This window comes from Odocoileus virginianus, chromosome 14 (genome assembly GCF_023699985.2).
Source record: "Odocoileus virginianus isolate 20LAN1187 ecotype Illinois chromosome 14, Ovbor_1.2, whole genome shotgun sequence".
NCBI lineage: Eukaryota > Metazoa > Chordata > Mammalia > Artiodactyla > Cervidae > Odocoileus > Odocoileus virginianus.
This window is the reverse complement of record NC_069687.1, coordinates 57,985,688-58,007,839: the sequence shown is the minus strand read 5'-3', so window position 1 is coordinate 58,007,839 and position 22,152 is coordinate 57,985,688. Positions and strand designations below refer to the sequence as shown.

General features: G+C 41.2%; 1 protein-coding gene across 3 annotated transcripts in view; it reads left to right on the top strand.

The window, feature by feature from the left end:
• Window positions 1–4,900: 4,900 nt before the first annotated feature.
• LOC110152043 (survival motor neuron protein) overlaps window positions 4,901–22,152 on the top strand; it is a 28,004-nt gene continuing 10,752 nt past the window's right edge. For all 3 annotated transcript variants that reach the window (XM_070476795.1, XM_020915560.2, XM_020915550.2), the window contains exons 1-6: window positions 4,901–5,040; window positions 16,936–17,007; window positions 18,422–18,541; window positions 19,392–19,589; window positions 19,741–19,896; window positions 21,261–21,365. In XM_070476795.1, coding sequence (XP_070332896.1) covers window positions 4,948–5,040; window positions 16,936–17,007; window positions 18,422–18,541; window positions 19,392–19,589; window positions 19,741–19,896; window positions 21,261–21,365 — 744 coding nt within the window. In that variant the 5' untranslated portion in view covers window positions 4,901–4,947. The remainder of the gene's footprint in view (window positions 5,041–16,935; window positions 17,008–18,421; window positions 18,542–19,391; window positions 19,590–19,740; window positions 19,897–21,260; window positions 21,366–22,152) is intronic.

The window sequence follows — 22,152 nt, the reverse complement described above, 5'->3', positions numbered from 1 at the left end:
GTCCTGACATGTTAAAAATTTTTACTGTGAACTTGAATGCCTTTGTTTAGGATGGGAAGTAGGTGGAGTGAGTGGGGGTGCAGAGATAGAGGGATAGTCTTGAGTTAACTGATTACAGTACCCAGCATCTGTTATTGCTTACTTCTCTTTAACTCATCTCCTTTACCTGCCTGACCCCCAAAATGTATTTGAGTTTTCAGTCCTTGCATAGTTTCTTATTTCTGTCTTAAAATCTCCCCTATCCCAAAGGTTACTTTATAAAAAGTCACCTAGAATGTATTTTGGTATATGATGTGAGGGAAATCAATCCAAACTTTACATATTGGATGAGTGATTATATCTGTCCTTTATGAATTATGCTACTATCTGTCCTTAATATCATTCAAATATTCTTCCAAAACATCCTTTGCAATTTTCAACTTTCTGCTGCTTTAATAGTAAGCATTCTTGTACACAAATCACTGACACATCTCTGATATCCTGATCTATCCTTCAGATAGACTCTGAAGATAAGGTAAAGGTGAGGAACTAATTGGTTTTGGTCTTTTGTTTATTGGCTGTTCCACATGACAATACCGATATATATTACCCTAAGTCCAATATCACTGCAGATGGTGATTGCAGCCATGAAATTAAAAGACGCTTACTCCTTGGAAGGAAAGTTATGGCCAACCTAGACAGCATATTAAAAAGCAGAGACATTACTTTGTCAACAAAGGTCCATCTAGTCAAGGCTATGGTTTTTCCAATGGTCATGTATGGATGTGAGAGTTGGACTATAAAGAAAGCTGAGTGCCAAAGAATTGATGCTTTTGAACTGTGGTGTTGGAGAAGACTCTTGAGAGTCCCTTGGGCTGCAAGGAGATCCAACCAGTCCATCCTAAAGGAGATCAGTCCTGGTTGTTCATTGGAAGGACTGATGCTGAAGCTGAAACTCCAATACTTTGGCCACCTGATTCGAAGAGTTGACTCATTGGAAAAGACCCTGATGCTGGGGAAAATTGAGGGCAGGAGGAGAAGGGGATGACAGAGGATGAGAAGGCTGGATGGCATCACCGACTCAATGGACATGGGTTTGAGTGGACTCCGGGAGTTGGTGATGGACAGGGAGGCCTGGTGTGCTGTGGTTCATGGGGTCACAAAGAGTCAGACATGACTGAGCAACTGAACTGAACTGAAGTGGAAACTTGTTCACTAATCATTTGAGTCACTTACTTGATCATGGCAAGTTCCAAGATTCATTGAATGTAGGTTTTTGGTGTGAAAATTCCATATGCACAAAGACTGGTTCCATTTCATGAAGCTAAATTTTTTTCTTATAAGATTTATTTTCTAAACATGTATGAAAAGTTCTACATTATTGTTGGTCAGATTACAGAACAATCTGCCTTGAAGCCAGTATACAGTTTTCAAGATCATCAGAGACACTGTTCTTTTAGTTCTTCAAAGAAAATGGTTTGACTTGTTTTACTTCTTGTTATGTAAGATTTAAAAGTATATACATATACATCAACTTATTTGTGCAGCAATTAATCAATCTATGAAGCCATGATTTACTGTTAATGTTAACCCACACCGTCTGTTGGCATTTCACGATAACTTGAAAACAGCTCCAGTGACAAAGGGAAGGCAACTGTAGGCAAAAGAGCTGTTGCTGGGAAAGAGTTGTTTCTTTCAACAGCTGCCTTTGGACTGCTGTCACTTTCCTCACCAACTAGATCAGATGCTAAGAAATGGCCCAGCAGTCCCTCTTCAGTTCCTTTTCGCTTTCTGCCATAAGGGTGGTGTCATCTGCATATCTGAGGTTATTGATACTCCTCTTGGCAATCTTGATTCCAGCTTGTGCTTCATCCAGCCTGTCATTTCACATGATATAAGTTAAATAAGTTAAATAAGCAGGGTGACAATATACAGCCTTGATGTACTCCTTTTCCCAATTTGCAACCAGTCCATTGTTCCATGTTTGTTTCTAAGTGTTCCTTCTTGATGCGCATACAGATTTCTCAGGAGGCAGGTAAGGTGGTCTGGTATTCCCATCTCTTTAAGAATTTTCCACAGTTTGTGTTGATGAACAGAGTCAAAGGCTTTGGCATAGTCAATAAAGCGGATGTTTTTCTGGAACTCTCTTGCTTTTTCGATGATCCAATGGGTGTTGACAATTTGATCTCTGGTTCCTCTGCCTTTTCTAAATCCAGCTTGAACATCTGGAGGTCTACTTAATGAAATTCTTTCTCATGCAAGCGCAATTTATACATCTATGAATAACCTTCCTCTAGTAGACTAGCCTACTGACAGAAGTGCCAGAGCTGGTTTGGGTTCCCACAATTCATTGATTTACCAAACACTTTTTAGGCATCACTTATTCTGAACTGGCCTCATGAGGAGAACAAAAATAAAATATGAAGACACTTGCTCACAGGGGCTGCTAGCAGGAAAAACAGTTATGAAAATAAAGTTCTGTGTGTACAGGGCAGCACCACCAGGACTAGCTGGTAAGAGGGTCCTGTGGCCTCAGAGGACGAAGCTGTTCCTGCAGTAGGGGCTACACATCCAGCCATGTGTGTGGGGCCCTGCCAGGTGTCAGGCGTGGCACTCAGACTGGGGACCCTCCGTGACTGTGATGTTAAATTTAGTGTTTCCATCAGTTCAGTTCAGTTCAGTCGCTCAGTCGTGTCCGACTCTTTGCGACCCCATGAATCGCAGCACGCCAGGCCTCCCTGTCCATCGCCAGTGTTTCCGTTAAGGGCCTTCAAGTCTGATGAAATGGTTTCCTTTGGAAATCCACTACCCCATGTTTTGAGTGCTTTGTCTACTATGTGGAATAACTTTGTAAAATCCACATAGTGATTCAAATCTGGATGTCACCATGAAGGAAAAAGAACGTGTTTTCTCTGATAAAAATTGTGGTGGGTTCATTTTTATTGAGGAGCCAAGTAAGGAGAAATTTACTTCTTTACTTTCTGGTAAGTAGAAATACTTTTTCAACAAAGAAACTTGCCATTAAATACTAATTAAGCTAATTCCTCCTTGAAAACATGCTAAGTGAAGAAAGGCACAAAAGATCACATATGATCCCAGAGCAAGGAAATCTAGATAGTAGGTTAGTGGTTATGAGGGACTGGAAAAAGGAGAGAATGTGGAGTGACTTTACTGGATACAAGGTTTCTTTTGCGGTGGTGATTAAAACATTTTGCACTTTAGTGGTGGAGATGCACAGTCTTGTGACTACACTAAAACCCGCTGAATTGTAGCCTTAAATAATGAACAGGCTCCATTGCCACAATTAGAGAAAGACCATGCAGCAAGGAAGACCCAGCACAGCCAAAAACCAACAAAGTTTTTAAATGATGATTATTATAGAATGTAAAATCTATCTTTAAAAACTTAAATAAAAAGAAACCTGGTTACAAACTGTTTAAACTTCTGCATCATATTGCCATTGTGAGAAGTATGACTGAAGAAGTCTAAGTGAGCAGTTACATCTACAGAAGCCAAAGGGAGCCCTCAAATTTCCTTTTTTTTTAAAAATTTAATTACAATAGAAACGTGGAAGCCATTTAGCAAGTCTAAATGCTCAATAAGGAATACTGGAAAAGTATAGGGTAAGCTTCTACAGAGAACTAAAAACCTGCTTGACCCATGTAAACACAAAAATTTAAAAAAAAAAAAGTACAATTCATATTTTTAAGTTCAAAAAGTCACGAGAAGATTTGGGAGAAGAAATATTAAACGCTATGGCTGCGCCGTGTTAAAGGACTGCTGGATTACAGACAGCTGTGTAAATGCTCTGTGCCTCAGTTTCCTCATATTTAAATGGGAACGCCTTGCCATTCGAAGTCGCTTCAGCCATGTCTGACTCTGTGCGACCCCATGGACTGTAGCCTGCCAGGCTCCTCGGTCTATAGGATTCTCCAGGCAAGAATATGGGAGTGGGCTGCCATTTCCTTCTCCATTAAATGGTAATGCTGCTGCTGCTAAGTCACATCAGTCATGTCCGACTCTGTGCGACCCCACAGACGGCAGCCCACCAGGTTCCCGTCCCTGGGATTCTCCAGGCAAGAACACTGGAGTGGGTGCCATTTCCTTCTCCAGTGCATGAAAGTGAAAAGTGAAAGTGAAGTGGCTCAGCCGTGTCCGACTCTTTGTGACCCCATGGACTGTAGCCTACCGGGCTCCTCTGTCCACGGGATTTCACAGGCAAGTTGCCACTGGAGTGGGTTGCATTGCCTTCACCAATTAAATGGTAATAACAGCCCCTAATTCAAAAGATTGTTGTGAACATAAGTACATAAAGGGGCTTCGACGTGGCGCTAGTGGTAAAGAACCTGCCTGCTAATGGAGGAAACCAAGAGATGTGGGTTCCATCCCTGGCTTGTGAAGATCCCTTGGAGGAGGGCGTGGCAACCCACTCCAGTATTCCTGCCTGGAGAATCCCCATTGACAGAGGAGTCTGGTGGACTACAGTCCATAGGGTCACACAGAGTCGGACACGACTGAAGCAACTTAGCACAAGTACATGAAGCTCTTAAAAGCACTTTAAAAAAACATGGCAGCTATATTATTATCGGTTAACAATGGACTGATTTTTACTTCTTGCTTACCCATATTTTATAAGTGACCTGCAACGAACATTGTTTTTCTAAGAGGATTTATTGTGGGTCGAAACATTCTACAAGCAGACGCAAAAGTGAAATCAATGAACTTAAAGGATACAGAAATTAGCCTCCAACTAATAAAAATAAATGGGGAAAAAAAAAAAGATACAGAGACGGCACACCGACGCGCCCGACGGTAGGGGGCGCCCGCGAGCGAAGAGCACACGGCGCCTCCTCGCGCGGCCGGCAGCCCCCAGGCCGCCATGCTCTTCCGGTCCCAGAGGCCGGGCGGCGGAAGTCGTCACTCGCCGAGGGACGGAGCCCACGCTGCGCACCCGGCAGCAGGCTAGCCATGGCGATGGGCGGCGGAGGAGGCGGCGGCGGCAGTGGCAGCGGCTTCCCAGAGCCGGAGGACTCGGTACTGTTCCGGCGCGGCACTGGCGAGGTGAGGTTGAGGCCCCGCTGTCGCCGACCAGCCCCCGCGCTCCTTTCCCGGCCAGTCCGCTCACTGCGTCCGCATATTTCTACTTCTTTCCCCACTTGGGAGCCTCAGCCTCAAGCTCCTTCTTCGCCCAGTTTGGGCTCCTTCATGACTTTGAGCGCTGCCGCTACTTGATTGTACCCTGGCTGTCCACCCTCTAGCTTTGAGAAGGGGTGGGATGTACGTAGGGACAGGCCAGGGGGAAGCATGAAAACTAGAAGTTTATTGAAGTGATCCAGTTGTTAGCCGTGAATAGCAAAATCACTTGCATTCTGGATATATTTTGAAATCGGAGGCAACAGGTTGTGCACGTGGATACAATAATAGAGGCTTGAGAGAGAAAAGTGAAGGATAACTCCAAGACTGTTCTGAAGAACTGAAAAGATTAAGTTGCCTTTTACTAAGATGGGGAAGACTACAGGTAGAGCAGGTTTATAAGGGGGTAAGATTAGAACTCATTCTTTTAAAAAATTTTTTTTTAACTTTTGTATTGGGGTATAGCCGATTAACAATGTTGTCGTAGTTTAGAACTTCTTGAATGACATGTGATTGGAGTGAGTTCAAGAGTCAGAGAGGAAATTCAAGGCAATACATAAGCAAATATTTCAAGTTTTATTGTGGGTACTGGAAGATAGAGAAATCAGATGGAGAGGGAGTGAGATAAAGAGGATTCTTAATTGGTTTTTTATTTTGAAGATGGGAACAATGTTTCAGCATGTTTGTGGGCTGATAGGAAAGATCCAATAAGGACGATATAATTGATGTTGCAGAAGAAAGAAGAGGATTGTGGCAGCAATATTCTAGAGTAGGTAGGAGGGAATGGATTTGGCCTTTGTTAGAAATATTGACAGTTCAGTTATATGGGTACAGATCTGTGTGGATGGGCAGATATAGTGGCAGGAGATTATGAAAATTCTGTTTTGATTGTTGCTATTCTCTCAGTAAAAGAAGCAAGTCATCAGTAGTGAGGAGGGAGCAGGGGTCAGGTGTTGGAGGTTTGGGAAGAGAGAAGGTGGGAAGTGAGCCTCTAAGAGAGTGGGTGAGTGTTGGATTAAGTGTAGTGGAATTGTTGCTAGGCAATATTCAAGGCCTGCTTCAGATTTGTGGTTATGAGTTTAAAGGAGACTAGATAGCATGATTGTGTCTTTCATTAGCTAAATTCAAATCCAGGTATGCGAGGGCAGACAAAGTCAATGAATAGTAGAAATTAATAGGGTTATAGTTTTAACCTAGTATGAAGTGAGGAGGCCAGTGCAGAGAGTTACCTTCTTGACTGATGGTGACTTTAAGTTGGCTAAGAAAGAAAGTGAGGACATTAGGATGGTGAGAGACCATTTAAAAAGTAGTAAGATGACAGTTTTACCAGGCCCAGTGAGGTGAGATGATTGTCATCATCACCCTACTAGGAGTAAGTTGTAGAGCCTGGCAGGTGGTAGCTGGAGAGTAGGACTCTTAGTTGAGTTTATGGAGAGGTTGTAGTTAATGATTATATTAAAGACCATAGAAGTGGGTAGCTGAGACTGGGCACTCTAAAAGGTCATTGGTAGCGAGGCATTTAAAGAACTAACAAGGATAGGATATTGGAAGGATCATGTACATGGGTTTTTAAGTAACCAAAACTTATGACAGGAGTAGTGTTGGAGAGAGTACTGGGATATAAACCTCAGGGAATGAAGCAGGGTGACCCAGGAGGCTGTAGGTGATTGCTGTGAGCAGGGATAGTGGACAGTAAGTAGAGTTTGGTGACAGTTTTCAAACCTGGGAGTTTTAGGGAGGAAGAATCATCTGGAAGTGGAGGTGAGGAACAAGGAAGATTCCTTGCCCATCTCTGGCACACTGATTTGAGAGATATGGAGAAGACATTTCATTTTGAAATGCCTGTAGGGACAGAGATGGGCTACTGTTGATGACTGAGGAACAAGTATAAAGGCAGTCCTGAGGGTCTGTTCTCTGTGCTATTGCTGGGTAACAAGTCACCCAAAACTTAGTGGCTTGGAGCAATAGTCATTATTTCTCATAATTTCTGTGGGGCAGGAGCCTGTGAAGGTCTTAGTGGGCGGTTCTCCTTCAGACCTTTCATGTGTTTGCATGCACATAGGTGTCGGAGCTACAGTAGCTGGTGACTGAGCCGCTAGGGACCGACAAGCCATCTCTTTTCTTCATGTTGTCCCAGCCTCTCCATGTATTACCAGTGTGTGGAAGGATTTGAATTTCTTATACCCCTTTGTAATTCTTCCCTTTCATCCCTCCTCATGTCCCGTCCGCAGACAACTGCTAATCCACTTTTTGTCACCCTTGTTTAGTCTGCATTTTCCAGAATTTTACATGGAATTTTTTTTTAATATGGCATCTTTTATTCAGCATAATTTGCATTTCATCCATTTATGTATCAGTTATTCATTCCTTTTCATTGCTGTAGGATCCTGTTGCATAAATGTGCTACAGTTTATTCATTCGCTTGTTCATGAATATTTGGGTTGCTTTCAGTTTGCGACTTAAAAATAGAAACACCATAAATATTAGTGTAAAAGACTTTGTATGAGCATATGTTTTTATTTCTCTTTGGTGAATGCCTGGGTCATAGAGTATATATATTTTAATTCTTTTTTTTTTTTTTTCTTTTGGCTCAGCTCCGAGGCTTTTGGGATCTTAGTTCACCGACCAGGGAATGAACCCAGGCCCTTAGCAGTAACAGCAGGAGTCCTAACTACTGTTTATTAAATTGTTTAGCTTTTATTCTTCAGGAACCCCATTTACTCATATGCTAAATATTTTTTGCCAGTTACCACTTTATTTTCCTTTCTTTCTTCTTTCCTTTCTTTTCATCTGTTCCTTGGTACCCGTTAGATTTTTCAGTCAAGTATCTTCTTCTTTGGGTTCCTTGTAGTCAATATTAGTTTTTCTTCTTTTTCTTTCTTGATTTTGTTTAACTTCTGATTTGACTCCTTATTGCCTTCGTTTCTCATCTGAGTTTTAAGAAATTTTGATTGTGTTTTTTTTCCATATTGCAAATGCTTGTTTGACAATTTGATTTCATATGGATATTGCATTTTCTGTTTGTGATTGTTAGTTGAGAATTTTTATCACCTAAAATATTTCTTATAATTGCTTTGTATTGGTTATCCTGGTGGTTCATTTTGAAATTTCTTGTAACAGTTGAAATGTGATGAATTTGGGCTGCTGTGTATTTGTGTCTTTTAAGCGCCCACTTCTAATGATGGAGTGGAGTATGACTTTCTTTTATTTAGTAGTACCTTTTGTATTGGCAGAATTGACATATCATCTGCTTCAAGGAACATCTCCCATTCCAAGGGCAGCATAACCTAAGACAAGTCAATTACTTGTTTGTGGTTACTCTCCTTATCTGCAGAATGATTTAATGATATTTAAAAAAAAGTATATTTATTTATATTTGGCTGTGCTGGGTCTTCCATGCTGCTCTGGCTTTAGTTGCAGAGAGCGGGGGCTACTCATTGCAGTGGCTTGTTGCGGAATACAGGCTCCAAGGCATGAGGGCTTTAGTAGTTGCAGCTCGCAAACTCTAGAACATGGGCTCAATAGTTGCGACACACAGGCTTAGTTGCTCTTGAGGCATGTGGGATCTTCCCCAATCAGCGATCGAACCCATGTCTCCTGCATTGGCAGGCAGATTCTTTACCACTGAGGCCACTGGAAAAGCCCGACTTAATGATTTTTTTTCCTTTATTTTTTAAAAATTTTTTTCCATTTATTTTTATTAGTTGGAGGCTAATTACTTTACAATATTGTAGTGGTTTTTGCCATGCATTGACATGAATCAGCCATGGATTTACATGTATTCCCCGTCCCGAGCTCCCCTCCCGCCTCCCCCGACTTAATGATTTTTAAGTACTTTTTATCATAGAGCAAGATTAATAGTTTTATACCAGAACCTATTCCTCTGTGTATAGTGGATATTAACAAGAAAATGAGACATTCATTTTACAACCGAATGAGTTTTATGTCCACCCTCTTTGGAGCTCACCAGTTGACTAATATTGTACAATATCCAACACGCTAATTGATGGTGTTCTGTAACCTGTCTCCCCTTCACCAACACTGTGTATTCAAACTTACCTCCAACTCCTCTATAGCATGGAAATTATTCTAGTTGGACTTGTTGCCTCACTGACCTGTCAGAGTGTTTATTTTTATTTTTGAAAGTGAAGTGAAAGTAAAAGTCACTCAGTCATGTCCTACTCTTTGCAACCCCTTGGAATTCTCCAGGTCAGAATGCTGAAGTCGGTAGCCTTTCCCTTCTCCAGGGGATCTTCCCAACCCAGGAATCAAACCGAGGCCTCCCACATTGCAGGCAGATTCTTTACCAGCTGAGCCACGAGAGTTTTTAATTGTGGTTTATTTATTTATTTTAATTGTGGTTTTAAAAAAAAGACTATTGTCATCTTAATTACTTTTAAGCATACACTTCAGTGTGTTTGTGTGTGCTCACTCAGTTGTGTCCGACTCTTTGCGACCCCATGGACTTTTCCAGGCAGGAATACTGCAGAGGGTTGCCATTTCCTACTCCAGGGGATCTTCCCAGCCTGGGGATGGAACATGTGTCTCTTGCGTCTCCCACATTGGCAGGGATATTCATTACCTCTGCGCCACCTGAGAAGCCTGTACATTTACAGTAGTGTCAAATATATTCATGTTGTAGTGCAATAGATCTCCAAAACTTTTTAATCTTGCAGAACTGAAACTCTACCCATTAAACACTCATTTATTACCTCCTCCTCTTTTAAACCCTGAGGTAACTGCCATTCAGCTTTCTGTTTCTATGACTTTGACTTCTTAGGTCCTTCATATGAGTGGAATCATACAGTCAGTGTGTTTATTTTTGCTTCCATGCTTTTTTTGACTCGTGGTTGTCCTTAGAGTGCTTGGTAGTTTCTTTTCTATCTATCTAAATCCTTTTAGTTTTTATTTCCTAGCCTTTTCCCCCCATGATCATCCACCATATGTTACTTTCCTCTTTTTAACTGAGGTGTAATTGACATACAACATTATATGAATTTTAGTTGTACTGTGTAATTATTTCAAATGTATACATATTTCAGAATGACCACAATAAGTCTAGTTAATATCTGTTACCATCAGTTCAGTTCAGTTGCTCAGTTGTGTCCGATTCTTTGTGACACCATGGACTGCAGCACGCCAGGCCTTCCTGTCCATCACCAACTCCCAGAGCTTACTCAAACTCATGTTCATCGAGTCGGTGATGCCATCCAACCATCTCATCCTCTGTTGTCCCCTCCTCCTCCCACCACCTTCAGTCTTTCCCAGCTTCAGGATCTTTTCCAATGAGTCAGTTCTTCACATCAGGTGGCCAAAATATTGGAGTTTTAGCTTTAGCATCAGACCTTCCAGTGAATATTCAGGACTGATATCCTTTAGGATTGACTGGTTGGATCTCCTTGCAGTCCAAGGGACTCTCAAGAGTCTTCTCCAACACCACAGTTCAAAAGTATCAATTCTTCAGCGCTCAGCTTTCTTTATAGTCCAACTCTCACATCCATACATGACCACTGGAAAAACCATAGCTTTGACTAGATGGACCTTTGTTGGCAAAGTAATGTCTCTGCTTTTTAATATGCTATTTAGGTTGGTCATAGCTCTTCTTCCAAGGAGCAAATCTCTCTTAATTTTATGGCTGCATTCACCATCTGCAGTGATTTTGGAGCACAGAAAAATAAAGTCTTTCACTGTTTCCACTGTTTCCCCATCTATTTGCCATGAAGTGATGGGACTGGATGTCATGATCTTAGTTTTCTGAATGTTGAGTTTTAAGCTAACTTTTTCACTCTCCTCTTTCACTTTCATCAAGAGGCTTTTTAGTTCTTCGCTTTCTGCCATAAGTGTGGTGTCATCTGTGTATCTGAGGTTACTGATATTTCTCCCAGCAATCTTGAGTCCAGCTTGTGCTTCATCCAGCCTGGCATTTCACATGATGTACTCTGCATATAGGTTAAATAAGCAGGGTGATAATATACAGCTTTGATGTACTCATTTGCTTATTTGGAACCAGGCTGTTGTTTCATGTCCTGTTCTAACTGTTGCTTCTTGATCTGCATACAGGTTTCTCAGGAGGCAGGTCAGGTGGTCTGGTATTCCCATCTCTTGAAGAATTTTCCAGTTTGTTGTGATCCACACAGTCAAAAGGCTTTGACATAGTCAATAAAGCAGAAGTAGATGTTTTTCTGAAACTCTCTTGCTTCTTTGATGATCCAACAGATGTTGACAATTTGATCTCTGGTTTCCCTGTCTTTTCCAAATCCAGCGTGAACATCTGGAAGTTCACGGTTCATGTACTGTGGAAACCTGGCTTGGAGAATTTTGAGCATTACTTTGCTAGCGTGTGAGATGAGTGCAATTGTGTGGTAGTTTGAGGATTCTTTGGCATTGCCTTTCTTTGGGATTGGAATGAAAACTGACCTTTTCCAGTCCTGTGGCCGCTGCTGAGTTTTCCAAATTTGCTGGCATATTGAGTGCAGCATTTTCACAGCATCATCTTTAGGATTTGAAATAGCTCAACTGGAATTCCATCACCTCCACTAGCTTTGTTCATAGGGATGCTTCCTAAGGCCCACTTGACTTCGTATTCCAGGATGTCTGGCTCTAGGTGAGTGATCACACCATCATGATTATCTGGGTCATGAAGATCTTTTTTTGAACAGTTCTGTGTATTCTTGCCACCTCTTCTTAATATCTTCTGCTTCTGTTAGGTCCATACCATTTCTGTACTTTATTGAGCCCATCTTTGCATGAAATGTTCCTTTGGTATCTGTAATTTTCTTGAAGAGATCTCTAGTCTTTCCCATTCAATTGTTCTGGGGAAGGCTTTCTTACCTCCTTACTGTTCTTTGGAACTCTGCATTCAAATGGGTATATCTTTCCTTACATCTGTCACCATGCATGGTTACAATTGTTTTTTTCCTGGTGTTGAGATTTTTAATCTTTGTATTTTGAAATATGTGGTACAGTGTTATTAACTGTAGTCACCATGCTGCATGTTACACCCCCATGACTGACTGACTTTATAACTGGAGGTTGGTACATTTTGACTCCCTGTGCCCATTTCAACCCCTCACCCAACTCCTCCACCCTTGTCCCTGGAAACTGCCGGTCTGTTCCTTGATTCTGTGAGGTTGGGCTTTTTGTTGTTTGGTTGTTTTGTTTTTGTTTCTAAATTCCACATAACAGTAAGATCACATGGTATACATCTGTCTTACTCATTTCACTTAGTGTAATGCCCTCAAGGATCATTCATGTAGTCTCCAAATGACAAGATTTCATTCTTTCTTATGGCTAAATAATATTCTATTGTATATGAACAGGTATCCCCTGCTTTTTTAAGTTGACTTTCTGCCACTTTGCTTTCATAAAAGACCTACATTAATACCTGTTTTCATCAACTGAAGGAAATCCACAGAGGATTTTCACTTTTATGAAAAAAAAAGTGAAACACTCAGTGTTTTGTTTTGCAGCAAGGCGTGCTAGAGGCCGCCTGCAGCCCAGGCCGTGAGCGTGGCGCCACCAGGCCCCTTCCCCAGGAGCCACACTCAGCATCAAGGCAGCGCAGCTTTGAACTGTGCCTGTGAGCATCTGTGCTTTATCCTCATTGTTTTCTTTTAATCCATTAGCAAGTTATATTCTAACATAATTGATTCTTTGCATTATTCTATCTCCATTTATAAAAGATTTCATAGGAACACTCTCAGGTTTTTCAGATAGTGGGGAAAACCTATATACATTTTCTTTTTTCATTCTCCCATTGTTGGACACTTAGGTTATTTCCATTTCTTGTCTTTTGTAAATAATAATGCAGTGAATGTGGGGAGTACATATATCTTTTCAAGTTAGTGTTTTTGTTTTCTGTGGATAAATTCCTTTAGTGGAATTTGCTGGATCATATGGTAGTTCTGTTTTTTGAGGAACCTTCATACTATTTTCTGAAGTGGCTGTGCCAGTTTACATTCCCACCAGCAGTGTACTGCTGTCCTTTATGTCTCCATCCTCATCAACACTTGTTACCTTTTTTTTAATGTGAATATATTTTATTTTATTTTCTCAAATTTATTTTTAATCGGAGGATAATTGCTTTACAATGTTGTGTTGGTTTCTGCTGTACAACAAAGTGAATCAGCCACAAGCACACGTATGTCCCTCCCTTTAGGCCTCCTTCCCGCCCCTTACTGCCTTTTTGGTAATAGCCATTCTAGCAGGTGTCAGGTGATGTGTCACTGTGGTTTTGATTTGCACCTGTCTATCACCAACTCCCGGAGTTTACTCAGACCCATGTCTATCGAGTCGGTGATGCGATCCAGCCATCTCATCCTCTGCCGTCCCCTTCTCTTCCTGCCCCCAATCCCTCCCAGCATCAGGGTCTTTTCCAATGAGTCAGCTGTTCCATGAGGTGGCCAAAGTATTGGAGTTGCAGCTTCAGCATCAGTCCTTCCAATGAACACCCAGGACTGATCTCCTTTAGGATGGACTGGTTGGATCTCCGTGCAGTCCAAGGGACTCTCAAGAGTCTTCTCCAACACCACAGTTCAAAAGCATCAGTTCTTTGGCACTCAGCTTTCTTCACAGTCCAACTCTCACATCCATACATGACCACTGGAAAAACCATAGCCTTGACTAGATGGACCTTTGTTGGCAAAGTAATGTCTCTGCTTTTTAATATGCTGTCTAGGTTGGTCATAGCTTTTCTTCCAAGGAGCAAGCGTCTTTTAATTTCATGGCTGCAGTCATCATCCGCAGTGATTTTGGAGCCCCAAAAATAAAGTCTTTCACTGTTTCCACTGTTTTCCCATCTATTTCCCATGAAGTGATGGGACTAGATGCCATGATCTTAGTTTTCTGAATGTTGAGCTTTAAGCCAGCGTTTTCACTCTCCTCTTTCACTTTCATCAAGAGGCTTTTTAGTTCTTCCTCACTTTCTGCCAGAAGGGTGGTGTCATCTGCATATCTGAGGTTAGATATTTCTCCCGGCAACCTTGATTCCAGCTTGTGCTTCTTCCAGCCCAGCGTTTCTCATGATGTACTCTGCATATAAGTTAAATAAGCAGGCCTGGTGTGCTGTGATTCATGGGGTCGCAAAGAGTCGGACATGACTGAGCAACTGAACTGAACTGAACTGAATGATTGGTGATGTTGAGCATCTTTCCATGTACCTATTGGCCTTCTGTATGTCTTTGGATGTACCCATTCCTGCATACGTTATTATAAGTGATACCTAAAATAATGTAAACACTGAAGTGAGTCCCCTGTAGGTAGCATATAGATGTTTGGGTTTTTTTTAATCCGTTCAACTAGTCTGTCTTTTGATTGGAGAATTTAGTTCATTTACATTTTAAGTAATTGTTGTTGCATAGGTTACTTACTGCTGTTGTGTGAAACTTCTTCTGGAGGTCTCATAGTTCTTCTGTTTCCTTCTTTCCTCTCCCTTTGTGGTTCGATCATTTTATCTGATGGTATGTTTAGATGTTTTTCTCTTTATCTTTTGAATATTTCCTATAAATTTTTGATTTTTGCTTTGTGGTTACCACGAGTCTTACATATAATAACTTATATTTACAATCATTTATTTTAAGTTGATACTGAGTTGAGTTTGAACTCATTCTGGAGCTCTGCATTTTTATTCCCCTCCACATTGTGCCTTCGATGTCACCTTTTACATTAAGCTTCATTCTGAGAGTACAGTCAGCTTGAGCCAGACAGAGAGGGGGCTGAAAATGTTGCATCCGGCAGCCTCTGAGCATCTCCATAGATCCCTGATATGCACCAAACTAGAAGCCTTCTCCTCAAGCCTAATTTTCTGGACAAGCAAATAGGCCTGTTTCACAGAAAGACTGAGGTGTGTTCAGTCTGGTATGGGTGCCATCCCTGGGGGCGGTAGCCCGCCAAGGACCATTTCTTTGACTGTTGGTCCTGTGGGACCCAAGAACACGAGCCCACCCGGGGCTGCAACCGTAGAAAGCAGTGCCACAGACGTCGATGATGAGGACGTCAGACGTGCGTCCGTCGCCCGTGGGAGACAGCTGGTGCTGTGGAGAGCAGCAGAGGGCAAGGATGGCCCATAGCATAAAGACGGCACTGCTCGCCTCTGGTCTCACTGTCCTAGCTGGTCGCCAGATGGATGATGAATTAAGTGCCTGGGCTTGCCAGGCGGGGCTCTCAGTAAAGAACCGGCCTGCCAGTGCAGGAGAAGTACGTCTTGGGTTCCGTCTCTGGGTCAGGAAGATCCCCTGAGGAGGGCATGGCAATCCACTCCAGTGTTCTTGCCTGGAGAATCCCCTGGTCAGAGGAGCCAGGCGGGCCACGTCCATAGGGTTACTCAGAGTGGGACAGGACTGAAGCAGCTTTGCCGGCGTGTGTATCCTGCAGGCCGTCACCTTAGATAAGCAAGTGAACCTCTTACAGGAAGGCTGGGCGCCTCTCGGTCAGCTGCTTCCGCACTGGTATTATGGGGGAGGAGGGGTTCCAAGCATGGGAACCCTTTCAGAGCCATTCCTCAGTTCTGTTCCTTTGTGTGACTTGTAGACAAACATCCCCTTGTTTTATTGTTGTTGTTTTTTAATAGTAACCCATTGTATTTTTAATTAATTACTCTTTAATAAATTAAACTTTATTTGGGTCTCATTGCTGCACCAGGGCTTTCTCTAGTATGCACTCCGGTTGTGGAGCAGGCCTTCGGGTGCACAGGTTTCTGTAGCTGTGGTTCCTGGGCTCTGGCGCGCAAGCTCAGTACTTGTGGCACACGGGCTTAGTTGCCCCGAGGCCTGTCGGGTCTTCCCGGAGCAGGGATTGAACCCATGTCCCCTGCATTGGCAGGTGGGTTCTTGCCCACCATACCACCAGGGACGTCCCCCTTTGTTTTTTAAGTTAGACGTTTTGGTGACTCATCTGTCAGTTACTGGTCTTAAAACTTGGGGTACCTAATTTGGGGTTTAGACCTTTTCCTCCTCAGGAAGAAGATGCAAGTTTTGCATTTCCTCCTGATTGTGGGTCGCCACGCCAGGAATGGATTTTCTGGCAAAATTCTTTCTCAGCCTCTCCTTCCCACTTTTTGATTAAAATGCTTATTGTTTGACTTCACATTTTAATATTTTACTATATTTGTTTTATATCATTCTTTTGTTTTGTGTGACAATATGTCTTACATCCCTGATTAAACCATCTCTCAGAACATGATTTCATGTACCTCTCAGTGAAAAGTGCTTAGTATATGGTGGGTACTCAAAATATTTCTTTTTGGATTGGAGTAAATTTAAATAAAAAGAAATAGCTTAATTATTTTAGGTATTTTGTCGATTACTTAATATCACTGCCTTTTAAAATTAATTGATAAATCACTATTAATGGGTTATATATTTAAACATTTTGAGAATTCTTTTTTTGGACAATCTAGACACATTGTAAGGTCAAGAGGAAACATACTCTTTGGGACACAGAGCCAGCGGCCGGAACAGCCTCCCCATGGCCTGGGTGCAGCTGGGCTGATGGCCAGGTGTTTTCCCATTCTGCCAAACTGACCCCGCACCTGCTCTTTGAGAAGACTAAACACGGGTTACCCCTGAACAGATCCACTTACGGTTGGTGGATAGGAATTACACTGTATTTACTTCATGGCACTCCTAGAACATGTACTTGTGTCTGGCTTTGGGGGTAATGTCACATAATCTCTAAGCATATAGGCTTCTTGTGATTTATTTAGGTTATAAAATACCTCTTTTTAGTATAACATTATGTCTGGATTAAGATAACTCTTGTTCCTCAGATACATTTTTGGTGAAACACAACCAAACGTGAATTATTTTTATTCTTTACCTTTCCCAGAGTGATGATTCTGACATTTGGGATGATACAGCATTGATAAAAGCATATGATAAAGCTGTGGCTTCATTTAAGGTATGAAATGTTTGTTTATTCTTTTCCTTATTTCCTCATGTATACTCATTTGGGAAGAAATTGATAACATACACTAAAATGTTACAGTGCATATTATTCAGTTCTAATTTTGAAGATTAAAAGATAATATAAATTAATTACCTTCCTTCAGAAGTTGGTAACCTGACTGTATGTCATCTCTTTAACAGAGGCAATTTAAGTAGTTTTCAAACATTATTTTGAATATGTTTATGCTATATCAAACTATTGAGGTCTTCTATTTCAGATTAGTGGAAGGACAGTCTGAATTATACTTTTAAAATATTTAACAAGCCCTTATTGAAATAATATTGATGATAAATAGCCATAGTGCAGTAATGAATACTTGCAGGGTATTTATAGTGTTCCTGGCACTGTTCCACGTGGTTTACATACATTAAATTAATTTACTCCTCCCCAAATCCTATGAGGTATCAATAGAATCCTATTACGTATCACCTAATGGTGATAAATGTCAAGGAATACACAGTTCATTTGCAGGGTAAAGCCTGTTTTTTGCAACCCAAACAAGACTTCTACACGGTTGTCCAATCTGATCGTTTTCTGTGCTGTCTGAGGTGCTGAGTCTCATTGAGCACCATGCCTGGCCCATCAGTAGTCTGGGCACAGAGCATACAGTCCTACAGAGCACCAGGGGTAGAGTCTGCCTCCTTTCCTAGTCAGTCCTGCAGCGTGAGGGAAAGAGGAGATCCGCATGTCATCCTTGATGCTGAACTCTAATAAATGTATCAGTGTCATGCTTTTCAACATACATTTAGACTAGAAATATACCAATCAGAGTTACCAAGAGAGTGCTGTGAAATGCAGAACAAAATAGGGCTGAATGTGAGGTGGGTTGGTGATATTAAAGGGGGCAGTAGACTGAGAAAAAGAACTGATGTGGGCAAAGAACTGATGTGGCGTAAGTCAGAAATACTGAACTAAGGAGAAAAGCCAGAACTAGATAATAGTTTTGGACGTTTGTTTGCATAGTAAGTAAAATTGAAGCAATAGGAATAGATGATCCTAAGCAGGTCAAGATGGCAGTTCTTATTGGGAATGCCCAAGTTTAGAACTTGACGAGAGAAGGAATAAAAGTCATTAGGGCTCTGCATTGCTATGTCATCAAAACTGCCGTGACTATCAAGAAGAAAAATGATTGGCAGAGGATAGTATTATGGAAAGGCTGTGAGTGAGGAGACTTGCTTGAAAGGGTCCTTAGAGCTGGTGAGCAGTATATGATATCTTCAAGAGCATTTTCTGTAGCCTGTGGGATGGTGACAGCCTCTCTGAGGTGGTAGGGCCCGGAGACCAGTTTATAGTGGCTGAGTTACATCATGACTTTTTGATAATATATCACTCTGTAACACATACATTTCTATTCACATTTTCATAGCACGCTCTGAAGAATGGTGACATTTCTGAAGCCTCAGAAAAACCCAGAGGCACACCTAAAAGAAAATCTGCTAAGAAGAATAAAAGCCAAAGAAAGAACACCACAACTCCTTCACAGCAGGTTATTTTAAAACCATAAGATTTAACTTCTAAGCATTTCTTGTTACTGTCCTTATTAAATAGTGTAAAATATCTTTAATTAAATGATTAGTACAGTGTTTTCCATTGACATGTAACCATAACATTTCTGAAGCACCTCAACTTTTTGTTTAGGAACATGCATGTTAGTAAAAGCATAAGGAATTAGGAGGAAAGGACACATGCTAAATTCAGGACAGTGTCCACTATATGTTGGGGTGGTGGGGAGGAAGGTGGTGCTGCCTGGGAGGGGTACCTGAGGGCTCACCCTCAATGGATGGTGTTTGACTTTCCTAGAACTGAGAGGGGTGTCCTCCTCTTCCTTCAGACTCCTAAAGCTGTTAATACCCAGGGACTAAATATTCTGGGCAGAGTCACTTCTGTTTAAAACAGTCAGCCTAGAAGGTAATTATTTTGGTGTCTCACTAGTTGCTTCAGTGTCCTCTTTCCCAAGGGGGAAAGAGCTGACGTGTGAGGAGAACTTGCCACGTGCTGGGCCAGGATACTGGGCACGTGACATGCTTCCCGTCCTCCCTGTTCTTCACAGCACATGTGTGAGGCAGATCATAGTACAGCCGCGTAACAGAGGAAAACACGGCTCAGTGATTAAGAAACTTGTCCGTGATTATATAAATGGCGGAATTATGTGGTATTTCTATTAGAATTCAAATTTCTGTGTTTTGGGCCCCAAATCTTTTTCTCTGTAACATTCTGCCTCCCAGAACAGTTAACTGGAGACTCCCATTCCCCTCCCCCAACTCCACCCCACTCAAACAAGATTACAGTTTACTTTTTTGTAAGAAATGTGTTTGTGTCTTTCATTTCTCTTACAGTGGAAAGTTGGTGACAAATGTTGTGCCATTTGGTCAGAAGACGGATGCATTTACCCAGCTACTATCGCTTCAATTGATTTTATGAGAGAAACCTGTGTTGTGGTTTACACTGGATACGGAAATAGAGAGGAGCAAAATCTGTCTGCTCTACTTCCCCCGACCTCTGAAGTAGCTAATACACAGCAAAATGCTCAGGAGGTAAGGATAAAAAAAATTAGAGCTCGTAGAAGTAGAGGCTAGAGGAAAAACTAAATAGTATAACTGATTGTCAGTTTGATCCACTGAAGCTTTAAATTTTTCTCAGTGATGCCTTTATAACAAAAATATGTATATTTCTTTCTCTTAAAAGAATGAAAATGAAAGTCAAATTTCAACAGATGAAAGTGAGAACTCCTCCAGGTCTCCTCCAAATAAACCAAATAATATTAGGTCGAGAGCTGCTCCATGGAACTCTTTTCTGCCTCCACCACCCCATATGCCAGGATCAGGCCTGGGACCAGGAAAGGTAAACTTCTATCCAGAAGAGGTTTCCCAGGACATGGACCTTCAGCCCCTGCATTAAGTGAATTGTAGCTTTTCTCATTAAACTGTTGGGGTGTTTTGTGGGTTTTTTTTTGGCTGTGGTATGCAGCTCACAGGATCTTAATTCCCTGACCAGGGGTTGGACCTGGGCCACCTGGACCACCAGCGCATTCCCTCTTGAAACTTTTGTAGCTTTCTACAGATGTTGTAAATAGATACTGGAATTCTCTGAAAAGGAAATAAGATAGAAATGCCTTTCCCAGCAATTTTTATTGAGTATTAGGTGTTGGAGTAATAATTTAGCAAACTTAAGTTTGAAAATATCTTATCATCAGCTGGATGTTGTGCTGTAGTTCCCTGTGACAGTTGTATAAGGTGTATAAAAATTGGAAGAGAACCCAATATTTACATCTGGTACAGGTGAAATCCAAAGAAGCTCCCAGATTGTTTTGTAGAGTAAAATGTAAAGACTGTTTTTATTTATGGTTTTTTTGGTTATCAGTAACATGAAAAAGGTTTTTACCTTTGGTTATGTCATGGAATCCATATCCCTTTCCAGTTGTCATGTTAAAACATTGATTTCTTCAAGCAATGGTAATAACTAAATATTTTTTTTAAATCAAGCATGACATTAAAACTTTTAGAGTTTCCTGTTGAGAGCTCCTTATTGAAATTTGTGTTATATTACATTTTTCAGAATGATCAGATCTTAATTTATATATATAAAATGTTTTGTTGGTCTCAGGGGCTGATTTCCTTGTTAAGGAAGAGGCTTATAGTTTATAATATGTATTTTTATAATACATACTCTTAAGTTAGCATATGTAACTAAACGGACATCTAATAGATTATACAGTTTATTATGCAGTTTATGAAATCTTATATGATTGAAATGCCTTGCTGAATATTTGATCTCTTGTTTACTAGGTAATGAAAAATTTTCCTTACTTTGCTTTTTTTTCCTGACTGTCTATATAGAAAGGAAATGAGAAAAAGCTAAATTTGTGAGTGTAGGGACGTCCGTGTCAGTCCAGCAGTTAAGAGTCTGTGTTTCCAACGCAGAGAGTGAGCGTTAGATCTCTTGTCAGGGAACTGAGATTGTACGCGCCGAACAGCGTGCCCCCCCCCCCCTTCTCCCCGCCGCAAAAAAGTCTCTATGATGTCAGCATTTGGTATGTGGGATTCCGTCTAACCTTTTTGATATGAATAATATAGATGTTATTTTGGGTAGCTATTTTGAATCTTTGGACGTTGGGGTTTGTTTTTTTGTTTTTTTGGTTTTTTTTTTTTTTGCTTTTTACATTTTAAAACTGGTAAATAAATCTTGCTTTGAAATACTCTTTATAGTCAGGTCTAAAATTCAGTGGCCCGCCGCCACCACCACCACCGCCGCCGCCACCACCACCGCATTTCCTGTCACACTGGCTGCCTCCATTTCCTTCTGGACCACCAGTAAGTGCAGAAGAGTTCGGATTAAACTTTACTTTCATACAGAGTTTGGGATTTAGCCAGAACACAGGTAGTTTGGAAATGTCATTGTATACCATCCCTGTGGCCAGGTTCTGATGGGTAAAAGTTCAGGCTAAACCTTCGGGTTTTTCTTTTTAATGACCTTCTGCTTCGCAGACTCAGTCCTCTTAGGCCCCAGCTCTGAGTCCTGTTGTGCGTGCTTCCTTCCTGGCAGAAGTGTCTCATTCTAAGGGAGGTAGCTCCTATCTAGAAGGATTTAATGACACCATGCTTAGGGATCAGTGTTTTACCTTTCAAGGCATGTAGACTGTGGATATCTAATGGTAGACTTTTAAATATCAATAATAGGTAAAATACAAAGACAGTTGTTTTGGCAGACTGTATTGGTGTGGGGGCAGTGTAGATGTTCTCGCCAGAACCTTTACTTGAAATGCTATGTGGATGTTTTTTGAGGAAAGTCATAGAAGTATCTATCCTTGATTTTTTACCTATCGATTCATAATGGAATAGATAAATAGGTCTAATGAATGCAAAATGTTTAAATATTTTATGGGACCTGTTGTCTTTTGGTTCTTGTTCAGTTTAATTTTATTGGTCTTTTGTTGTTATTCATTACTGGTTAGCTTTCTCCAAATCCCACATTTTTTTTTAACTCCTAAAAACCTCTCACCACCTTAGATAAGATCAGCCTAACAAATCTGAAAAATTAACTGTGAAAAGTGAAAGTGATGTCACTCAGTCGTGTCCGTCTCTTTGCGATCCCACGGAC